Raw genomic sequence first — 11,418 nt, 5'->3', positions numbered from 1 at the left:
GCCCCTCCTCCCCTGAGAGGCTTCCTCAAGATGGGTCACAGAAACCAGAACCTCTTGACCCCAAACCCAGCCATAAAACCCAGAACTACGACTCCAGTTCTCCACCCCCTCCCCTTTCTGCATAGAAACCAGCCATAAAGAAACATTCTGGGCTGCTTTATCTGACTGCAGGTCACAAGACCTCAATTCCAGAGAGGGTCCTGGCCACACCTAGAAGGAAGGAAAGCTGCTCAGAGGCCCAGAGGAATCTGTCCCGACAGGCCGGGCCGGGCTCTCCTCCTGGTCTGTGCGCGTCGACCTGACTTTCGTGTGCGATCATATTTCCATGCTGTGTTTATGTTTGTAACCATGGACAGTTTCCCTCAGATCCTTGGATCTTCATCCTGAAGGCTGCCGTGCCACATAAGCTACGATCAGATACGTCTCTGGTGCTTTTCTCCTCGGAATCTGCCTTTTGCCCACTGATTTTCCACCAGTTCCCAGAGGATGAAGGGGAGCTTTCTGTTCGGCTCCACGGGGGAGGAGGGAGGAGACTGAGGTGGAAGCTGCGCCGCTGAAGGACACAGGGTGCTCCAAGAAAGGGCGGCAGGAGCAGAACCGTGGTCACACACATGCCCAGCAGGAATTCGCTCAGACATCTCCTCGTGTCTGCAGGCTGAGTGCCAGCACCCTCTGATACCAGCACACAGGGCCACAGGATCAACACTCACTCCATACATACTCACCCTGTGCCCACTTACCCAGGGAGGGCCAGGAAGGAGGACACCACTGTGACTCACTGATGGCCCCAAGACACAGGGGAGCACTGTAAAATGCCGGAGGCGGCCCACACCCTGGGCCGTGGCTGGGGGAAAGGTTCCGGAAAGGGCATCACAGCGATGCATTTCATCAGAACCGAGCACACGCATGCAGAGGGGCAGGACTGCCTGAATGTTCCAGCCCCGCTGTCCCACCCTCTGTGTCAATATGAGGCCACCTTATAAAGCACCAAGAGGCCGCCAGGGGGACATTTCTCAGCCCTGCCAGCCCCCGCGAGGAAGGTGGTCTGAACCCAGCACCATGACGGAACTGGAGACAGCCATGGGCATGATCATAGATGTCTTTTCCCGCTATTCGAGCAGCGAGGGCAGCACGCAGACCCTGACCAAGGCGGAGCTCAAGGCGCTGATGGAGAAGGAGCTCCCGGGCTTCCTGCAGGTGAGCCCAGGCGGGCAGTGCGGGACTCAGCAGGGTCTGCGGGGAAGGGGAAGGCATGGCAGGCAGAGGGCAGACAGCTGCAGTGGGGTCAGCGGCAAGGGGGACAGATCCTGAAGGACCCTAGATGCCCAGCCAAGGAACCAACCCACCTTGGCATCAAGGCGAGGGACACCGGAGCATCTGAGCAGGGAGAGGGTGTGGTCAGCTTGATCCTTGAAACACGGAGTTGACCCCAGCGTATTAGTGACAGGCCTGGTGGGAGAGTGGGACTCAAACCCGTGGTGGGGTGGGGGAGGAATGCAATCCAGGGCCGTCCCTGAGGCCGAGTCCTCCAAGGCTGCTGGCCATAAACGCCCCAGCCCCACCTCCCACTTGCCCGCCTTCCCTGCTCCCATTCCCAGGCCCCTTGTTGCCTGGTATTAGTGGGAGCGGCAGGAAGGACAGGAGGAGGCTCCATCCTGGCACCTGTCTGCACAGAGCTGGGGGTCTTCCTTGGGCTCCCTGCCAGGGAGGAGCCACTGGCCTGAGCCTCACAGAAGTCCCCTCAGGGAGGCTGGGACCAGCTTCCTTCTAGGGCAACCTAGAGCCAGGCCAAACAGAGGCCCTCCCCTCTCCGTCTCCCCCTCTTCTCTTTGACCTCCATCCTGTCCTTCTTTCTCACTCCCCCACTTTCTTCCTTCCTTCCCCTCCCCTTCGGGCCCCACCAGACTCTGCCTACCTGCCCTCTAAGAGGCCGACCCACATGGAAGCTGATAATCGAAAATGAGAGCTTCAAAGACACAAAGCACTTCAGAACTTTGTTCTTTTTTTTTTTTTTTTTTTTTTGAGATGAGGTATCACTCTGTCACCCAGGTTGGAGTGCAGTGGCAGGATCACAGCTTGCTGCAGCCTTGACCTTCCTGGGCTCAGGTGATCCTCCCACCTCAGCCTCCCGAGCAGCTGGTGCATGTCACCACGCCTGGTTAATTTTTGTATTTTTTCTAGAGACAAGAGCTCACCATGTTGCCCAGGCTGGTCTCGAATTCCTGGGCTCAAGCAATCCATCCACCTTGGCATCTCAAAGTGCTGTGATTATAGGCATGAGCCCCGATGCCTGGCCTAGTATTTTCTAAATGTAAATGCTGTAAAGATATCTTTTAAAAATACAGCTCTGTTTGTGGTAGAAAATGTAAAAATAGTTAAGTACGGAGGGAAGAAATCCCTCCTGGAATACAGACGCTTCCTCTCCCTTTTAGCCTTTTCCCCATGTGAGTGGGATTTATATGCAATTTAATTTCTTTTGAACTTAACTTACAACATCAATTCTCAAACTCTGATGTTCATTGAACACCCCAGCCCAAGGCTGGGAACTCCAGCACGGGGCTCAGGGTGCTCTGATAATGATCAAAGTTTTAGAACTGAACCCAGGACTTTGATTCAGGACACTGGGGTGTGGGGAGGGACAGGTGCAGGTGTCCTGGGAACACACTTTGAGAAGCAACGTCTAAGCTGGGGATCCTCAAACCTGTGTTACATTACAATTACCTGGGGGAGGCCCTGGGTGCTCGTCTCAGCCCTTTGCTGAAGCCCAGCAAAGCTGGAGTCTGAGAACAATGTCCACCTGCGGGTAGGCTCTATCTGCTCCAGGCCCAGCCCAGCGCCCGGCACAGTCGGACGAGGTGACTGTCTGGCTACAGACTTCGTAAACATCACTTGAAATGGCCGCAGGGTATTGTGACGTGGCCATACCACCATTTGTTTGCTACTGAATTTGTAGTTCCCTGCCTTGCTTCTGCTACTACAAACCATGCTGTCATGAACGTCTTCACGTACACAGCTGTGTCTTGCTCAGATGATCTGTTTCTACTGATTTTGTGTTTTTCCACCCGCACACACAGCTCTCTGGCCCAGGGCCGGGTCATCAGCACCCCCTGCTGCTGCTGTTCAGATCTGCATCCTGGTCCCACTTGGTCCCATAGTGAGGACGCTTTGCCATCAAATGGGTAGGCTCTCAGAGAGCCCTGCAGGCCTGGCCTTCTCAAAGAAGACCTGAGAGCCTGGGACCCCAAGCCAGGGTGCCCAAGCAGAGAGGAATAAAGGGCCTCTGCGCTCGCTCCACACGTGGGGCTCAACCCTGGCTTTCCCTGTCTCCCTGTGTGACCTCGGGGCAGGTCCCTTGGGCCCTCTGGGCCTTACCATCTTCATCTATAACAGGGCAATGCCTCTGCCTTGCCTGGGGGTTGTGAGGAGTTCATGTCTGTGTAAGCAGCTAGTTCAGTGCCAGCATGAGATGGGATGCCCATGGAGTCAGCAGTGCACAAAAAATAGAGCAGACAGTGGATGCATTTCCTGAGAACAACCATCACTGTAAAGCACATTACAAATCCAAAGACAAACCCCTGCAAAAATTCAAAATTAAACTCCCTCCCGCATAGCACAACACAATTCAGACTTGGTCTAAAAGCATTACAAGTTAGTTCATGTCATGCCAGATAGCTCAAGGCAGCTCACAACTTCTCAAGGCCAGGAATGCCATGTGTCTGGTATGCACAGCTGGTCCTGGCCCTGAGCCTGCATGACAGCAAAGGTGGCACAGATGCGGGTGCCCTCCTCCTGCCCAGCAGCGGTGCGTGGTGGAGGCTGAGGCCCTGCACAGACGCCGTCACCACTGACCTTGGGCCTCTCTCTCCTCTAGAGTGGAAGGGACAAGGATGCTGTGGATAAACTGCTCAGGGACCTGGATGCCAACGGAGATGCCCAGGTGGACTTCAGCGAGTTCATCGTGTTCGTGGCTGCAATCACGTCTGCCTGTCACAAGTACTTTGAGAAGGCAGGACTCAAATGATGCCCTGGAGATGCAGATTCCTGGCAGAGGCATGGTCCCAGGCTTCCCAAAAGCATTTGTTGGCAATTACTCCCCTCAGCGGAGCCTGCTTGTGTCCCTCTGATTAATAAATGCTCATGAAATGATCCTGGTCTCAGAGAAACTGGCTACTTCCTGAAAGCCTCAGTGTCCTCTCCCCACAAAACAGAATCATTAATTAAATTTGTCATTTCATTACTCAGTGCCTGCCTAGAGTGGTGAGACAGATGAAGAAGACAGGGCAGTCGATAAGAATTCATCTGTTGGCCATCTTCTGAGTACCCACTGAGACACAGTCCCACCTTGGTCGTGTGAATGCCACCATGTCCCAGACCTGAGGGAGGCTCAGGTATGCACATCCATGTATTCAGCTACTTAGTGATTCAGTCAGTCAGTAGCCACTCACTGAGCCTGGGCCCCTCCGTCTCTCCAAACAGCATGTTTTTTTCAAGTAACATACTTTATTTATTTATTTGTTTGTTTGTTTGTTTGTTTGTTTGTTTGTTTTTGAGCCAGAGTCTCACTCTTGTCACCCAGGCTGGAGTGCAATGGTGCAATCTCAGCTCACTGCAAGCTCCATCTCCCGGGTTCAAGTGATTCTCCTGCCTCAGCTTCTTGAGTACCTGGGATTACAGGCGCGTGCCACCATGCCCAGCTAATTTTTTTATTTTCAGTAGAGACGAGGTTTTATCATGTTGGCCAGGCTGGTCTCAAACTCCTGATCTCAGGTGATCTGCCCACCTTGGCCTCCCAAAGTGCTGGGATTACAGGTGCGAGCCACCGCACCCAGCCAATTACATTCTTTTAATGATACGCTACTATTTTTGCCACAAAGACCAGGAAACACTGTAACAGAGAAAAAAAATGAATTACAAGAGAGCATTAGAATCATCAGTGAACCACTGCTCATGTCACCCGTGTTGTTTTATGACCTAACGTCGGGAGCACCCAAAGTGACTCTTGTGAGGTCTTGGGTGATAGGCAGGAAACTGCATCTGGTTTTAGGACTCCTATCATTTTTTGAATACCCAGCATTTAAAGCCTCTTCCTAGCCGGGTGTGGTGGCTCACACGTGTAATCTCAGCACTTTGGGAGGCTGAGGTGGGCGAATCACCTAAGGTCAAGAGTTCAAGATCAGCCTGGCCAACATGGTGAAACCCCATCTCTACTAAAAACACAAAACAGTAGCTGGGTGTGGTGGCCCATGCCTGTAATCCCAGCTACTCAGGAGGCTGAGGCAGGAGAATCGCTTGAACCCAGGAGGCGGTGAGCCAAGATCACCGCCATTGCACTCCAGCCTGGGCAACAAGAGCAAAACTCCATCTCAAAAAACAAAACAAAACAAAAGCTTCTTCCTATGTTTGAAGACATTTTCACTAGAGAACATCTATCACCAAAAGATCCTGAACTTGGAGGTGGGCACAATGATATGAGGCTTTGGGGAGAGGATCGCAGATTGCAAATGTTTTGCCTAGAGAGAGTTGTGTTATGTTAGATGGGAGCAGATACACACATTTAAATAAAGTAAAAGCTAATAATGGGGAAGAAGTCAAGTTAATAATGGGGGAAATGAGGGTGGACTGCCAGAATGGGAATCTTTTTCTCTTTTTCCTTTGAGACAGGGTCTTGCCCTGTCACCCAGTCTGGAATGCAGTGGTGTTATCATGCTCATTGCAATCTTGAACTCCCGGGCTAAGCAATCCTCCCGTCTCAGCCTCCCAAGTAGCTGGAACCACAAGTACTCACCAGCAAGGCTGGCTAATTTTTTATAGAGACAGAGTTTTGCTATATTGCCGAGGCTGGTCTCGACCTCCTGGGCTCAAATGATCCTCCCACCTCAGCCTCCCAAATCTATGCCTGTAGATATGACAGGCATAAGCCACTGGCCCAGACTGTTTTCCTTTTTTCTTGCTGTTGACCAAATTAGCTACCGTCCTGTAAATGACAAATCACCCAGCTTATCAGTGTTGCGGGGAGGCAGAGGCCTCACTTCCCAACCTCTCCCATAGCTGGGGTGCAGGCACCTGACCTGGGCTCTCTCTCCCAGACTCTATTCTCATCCCAGCTTGGAATCAGACAACTGACACAAACAGGCAGGGACCTGTAACCCTCTTATGGGTTTTGCAGCAGCGCCATATGAGAGGTTTCTGGCTAAGCAGCTACGAACCTCATCCTCCAGGGCTCTTAAAGGAGAGAAGCCTTTTGTAAATCAATCACTGAGGCTGGATTTCTGTGCTTTGTGACTAAGAACTCAGACTACTGGAGCAGGAAAACAGCGTGCCACTTCCTCCAGGTGTCCTTCCCGGGTTATCTCTAACGGGTCTTGGGACTTCCTGACTTCTCCTTATGAAGACGACAGGGCCCATCCCTCCTGAATCTTTCTTTCATCTCGTCCTAGCTTCTTGCCCTCCTCCAAATGAGAGATTACGTCTGGTTTGGAATCCAATTCCCTGCTCCAAGGGACCAGCCTCCCACAGTGCTCCATCTTCTAGTTCTGTTCAGGGTCTTCTGAGCAGGACACAGATTCTTGTTCCTGGAGATAAAGTCCACAGTCCCTTCTCTGGAGTCTATACCAGCTTCGCAGGAAGCAAAAGCCAGGTCCAAACAGTAGTTTTGTTTGTTTGTTTTATTTTGTTTTGTTTTTGAGACAGGGTCTCACTGTTGCCGAGTCTCGAGAGCAGTGGCACAACCACAGCTCACTATAACCTTGATTTCCTGGGCTCAAGTGATCCTCCCACCTCAGTCTCCTGAGTAGCTGGGACTACAGGGGTGCGCCACCACACCAAGCTAATTTTTTAAAAAAATTTTTTGCAAAGACAGGGATTTCACTCTGTAGCCCAGGCTGATCTGGTATTCCTGAGTTCAAGCGATCCTCTCATCTCAAGCTTCCCAAAGTGCTGGGATTACAGGTGTGAACCAATGCACCCAGCCCCTAAATAGTACTTTTTAATGGTTGCAAGGAATTTATTGGAATGAGGGCACCATCGTTTGCTCGTTGTTAAAGCTACTGTTCTTCAGCCAGGTGCAGTGGCTCATGCTTGTAATCCTACCACTTTGGGAGGTGGATCATGAGGTCAGGGGTTCGAGACCAGCCTGACCAACATGGTAAAAGCCCGTCTCTACTTAAAAATACAAAAATTAGCCAGGTGTGGTGGCACACACCTGTAATCCCAGCTACTTGGAAGGCTGAGGCAGGAGAATCGCTTGAACCCAGGAGGTGGAGGTGGAGGTGAGCTGAGAGCATGCCATTGCACTCCAGCCTGGGCAACAGAGCAAGACTCCATCTAAAAACAAAAAGATACTATTCTTCATATTTTTGTAGAATGTATGTTCCTATTTTTGTTTTTAGAAAGTATGCTGCAATATTTTCATGTATAAAGCTTTGTCTTTTGGGATTTTTTGTAAGGTGGGGTCTTACTGTTTCCCAGGTCGGTCTCACACTCCTGGCTGCAAGTAACAGTCTTGCCCTAGCCTCAGAAGTGTTGGGATTACAGGCGTGAGCCACTGTGCCTGGCCAAAGCTTTGTCTTAAGCTCAGATAATTTCTCAAAATCAAATTTCATTTTTTACCCAAGATTACTGGATCAAAGGATAATTTTTATTGTGGCATCAACATAAAATGTGCCATCCTAACCATTTCCAAGTGTACAGTTGAGCAGCGTTAGGTACGCTCACACTGCTGTGCAGCCAATCTCCTGAACCCTTGCCATCTTGCAGAACCAAAACTCTATCCCCACTAAACACTCCCTCTCCATCTCCTCCTCTGGCCACTGGCCCCGACTATTCTACTTTCTATGAATTTTATTCTAGGAACGTCATATGACTGCAATCACACAGGATGTGCCCTTTTGTGACAGGCTTATTTCACTCAGCATTGTGTCATCAACGTTCATCAGTGCTGTGGCATGTGTCAGAATCCCTTCCCTTGTAAGGCTAAGTAACAGGTCACTATGTGTATACACCAAACTTGCTAATTGCTAATTGCTAATTCATCTTGCTAATTCATCTGTTGATGGACAGTTGGGTTGCCGCCATAATTTTTATTTATTTGTTTTTTATTATTAGTTTTTTGAGACCGAGTCTCGATCTGTCACCCAGGCTAGAGAGCAGTGGCACGATCTTGGCTCACTGCAACCTTGCCTTCCGGGTTCAAGCGATTCTCCTGCCTCAGCCTGCCAAGTAGCTGGGATTACAGCACCACCACGCTTGAATAATTTTTGTATTTTTAGTAGTGATGGGGTTTCACCACACTGGCCAGGCTGGTCTCAAACTCCTGACCTCAGTTGGTCCGCCCACCTCGGCCTCCCAAAGTGTTGGGATTACAGGCGTGAGCCACCACACCCAACCTATAATTTTTTTGAGACAGAGTTTCGCTCTTGTTGCCCAGGCTGGAGTACAATGGTGCGATCTTGGCTCACCGCAACCTCTGCCTCCCGGGTTCAAGCCATTCTCCTGCCTCAGCCTCCCGAGTAGCTGGGACTACAGGTGCGCACCACCACGCCTGGCTAATTTTTTTTTTGTTTTCTTTCTTTCTTTCTTCCTTTCTTTCTCTTTCTTTCTTTCTTTCTTTTTTTTTTTTTTTTTTTTTTTTTTTGGTAGAAATGGGTTTCTCCATGTTAGCCAGGCTGGTCTCAAACTCCTGACCTCAGCTGGTCCGCCCACCTCAGCCTCCCAAAGTGCTGGGATTACAGGCGTGAGCCACCGCGCCCGGCCTATAATTTTCTTAAACAAAGTATTTAGCCAAGTGTCTCTCCACTGCCGCGCTTGGAAACCAACGTGCAGCCAGTCTCATTTGTGATGCTTTCCAGAAGGAGCGGCAGCCACTGAGGCTCTCCTAGCTCTTGGGCTCTCGCCAGCGCCACCTGCGGCTGCTTTGCAGAATTGCTCCTGGGGCTAAACTCGGTTACGGAAGCCGGCGCATTTCCACCCCTCCAGAATGTCAGATGTTTGGGTGCTGGGATTGCCACGGCCTGCCTAACTGTTCGATAAGCACAATTCTTTTTCTTTTTCTTTTTCTTTTTGAGACGGAGTCTCACTCTGTAGGCTTAGCTGGAGTGCAGTGGCTCAATTTCAGCCCACTGCAACCTCCGCCTCCTGGGTTCAAGCAATTCTCCTGCCTCAGCCTCCCGAGTAGCTGGGACTACAGGCCGGTGCCACCGCACCCCACTAATTTTTTAAATTTTAGTAGAGACGGGGTTTCACCATGTTGCCCAGGGTGGTCTCAAATTCCTGAACTCAGGCGATCCGCCCGCCTCAGCCTCCCAAAACGCTGGGATTACAGGCGTGAGCCACCACGCCTGGCCAACAATTCTGAATTAAAATTGGAAACTTACAGAAATAACAAACTTATGGAAAAGTTAGTAGTACAAGAACTATTTTTCTGAATGATTTAAGAATAAGCAGCGGGGTGTGGTGACTCACGCCTGTAATCCCAGCACTTTGGGAGGCTGAGGCAGGTGTTGAAGGCAGGTGCTGAGGCAGGCCTGAAGTCAAGAGTTCAAGACCAGCCTGGCCAACATAGTGAAACCCCGTCTCTACTAAAAATACATAAATTAGCTGGGCGTGGTGGCGGGCGCCTGTAATCCCAGCTACTAGGGAGGCTGAGGCAGGAGAATCGCTTGAACCGGGGAGGTGGAGGTTGCAGTGAGCCGAGATGATGGCACTGCACTCCAGCCTGGGCAACAAGAGCAAAACTCCCTCTCAAAATTAAAAAAAAAAAAAGAATAAGCTGATGCACCACCCCGAATGCATTAGTATTATGTCCTCCACACAGGAAGATTCTCTATATGACCACAATGCTACCCATCGAAGTTAGAAAATTAACAGCAATACATCACTACCATCAAATCTTAAGCCCTCATTCAAGTTTGCCAGTTGTTCTAATAATGTCTTTTATAAAACAAAAAAATGACTTTAATAGCAAAAAAAAAAAAAAAGCATCATCTTTTGCATTTAGTTGACAAATCTTTAATCAGGTACAATTCCTCAGTCTTTCCCAGACTTTTATGACTTCGACACTTTTGAAGATCACAGGCTTCCATTATGTAGAATTTCCTTCAGTTTAAACTTGTCTGCTGTTTCCTCGTGACTCAGCCCAGCTCACGTATCTTTGGCAAGAATTCTCTTGGAAATGATGCAGTGTTCTACTCACTGCACCGTATCAGACGGCGCGAAATTTTCATTTGTTCCATCGCTGATCATGTTTACTTTGATCACTTAAGATGGTGCTTGAAGAAATAGCCAATACCAGAACTGGGACAAGGGAAGTACAAGATCCAGAACATCTATCTGGCTGTGACACAAAGCCAGGGTGTGTTCAAAGAATACACGCAATATGTCAAAGACACAGCAGCCAGCTTGAATGGGCTCCCACAGGTTCACTTTTTAATAATACTTTTTTTTTTTTGAGATGGAGTCTCACTCTGTCGCTCAGGCTGGAGTGCAATGGCGTAATCTTGGCTCACTGCAACCTCCGCCTCCGGGGTTCAAGTAATTCTCCTGCCTCAACCTCCTGAGTAGCTGGGATTACAGGCACCCGCCACCATGCCCGGCTAATTTTTTTAATTTTAGTAGAGACGGGGTTTCACTATGTTGGCCAGGCTGGTCTCCAACTCCTGACCTTAAGTGATCTGTCTGCCTCGGCCTCCCAAAGTGCTAGGAGTACAGGCTGAGCCACCATGCCTGGCCACTTTTTAATATGTATTTTTAGAGAGGAATTTTGGAACTATGTATATATTCTGTTCCTCATCAAGCATTTGATTTATTCATGTATTCATATTTGTGAACTCCTCGTTTCCTATATTATTCAGTGGGTTGTACCTGTTACTAGCATTATTTGTTCTGATGCTCAAATTGTCCCTGATCTGATCAGTGGGAGCCCATTTCAGCTGGCTTCTATTATCCTCTGACATGTTCTCAGCATTCTCTGAACACATCCTTGCCTTCTGTCATCGCAAAATGTTCTGGATATATCTTGCACTTTGCAGGCCCTAGCTCTGGAACTGGCCATTTCTCCAAGCAGCCCTGTTTCTTTTAGTGGAAAATGCTATTTAGAAGCCAAGATCTGGAAGCTAGGTGTGCTCACTGTTATTGAAGTGTCACTGCTCCCAGCCTCTCTTAATGGAAAGAAGTAGGGAATATTTGTAAGTATATACATAACTTTAGATAGCTACACATACCTATAGTTCTATATCTTACAGATATCTAAAGAGTGTAGCTGGGCGCAGTGACTCACGCCTGTAATCCCAGCACTTTGGGAGGCCGAGGCAGGTGGATCACGAGGTCAAGAGATCAAGACCATCCTGGCCAGATGGTGAAACCCCGTTTCCACCAAAAATACAAAAATCAGCTGGGCATGGTGGTGCATGCCTGTAGTCCCAG

The 11,418-nt window shown here is 49.6% G+C and overlaps 1 protein-coding gene across 1 annotated transcript; it reads left to right on the top strand.

The window, feature by feature from the left end:
- Window positions 1-817: 817 nt before the first annotated feature.
- On the top strand, window positions 818-4,174 carry S100P (S100 calcium binding protein P). Its single transcript, XM_012434994.3, has 2 exons — window positions 818-1,197; window positions 3,872-4,174. The coding sequence occupies exons 1-2, from the start codon at window positions 931-933 to the stop codon at window positions 4,019-4,021; spliced, it is 417 nt and encodes a 138-aa protein (XP_012290417.2). The 5' UTR covers window positions 818-930; the 3' UTR covers window positions 4,022-4,174.
- The last annotated feature ends 7,244 nt before the right edge of the window (window positions 4,175-11,418 follow it).

This window comes from Aotus nancymaae, unplaced genomic scaffold (assembly GCF_030222135.1).
Source record: "Aotus nancymaae isolate 86718 unplaced genomic scaffold, 86718_ANA_hifiasm-v0.15.2.pri h1tg000006l, whole genome shotgun sequence".
Classification (NCBI taxonomy): domain Eukaryota; kingdom Metazoa; phylum Chordata; class Mammalia; order Primates; family Aotidae; genus Aotus; species Aotus nancymaae.
The sequence above is the reverse complement of the archived record's forward strand: the minus strand, read 5'-3'. Positions and strand labels throughout refer to the sequence as shown.

Coding starts and splice junctions, on each gene's coding strand:
- S100P (XM_012434994.3), top strand. CDS start 931: ATGTTCCAGCCCCGCTGTCCCACCCTCTGTGTCAATATGAGGCCACCT. Junction 1,198..3,871: donor AGCTCCCGGGCTTCCTGCAG/GTGAGCCCAGGC, acceptor TCTCTCCTCTAG/AGTGGAAGGGACAAGGATGC.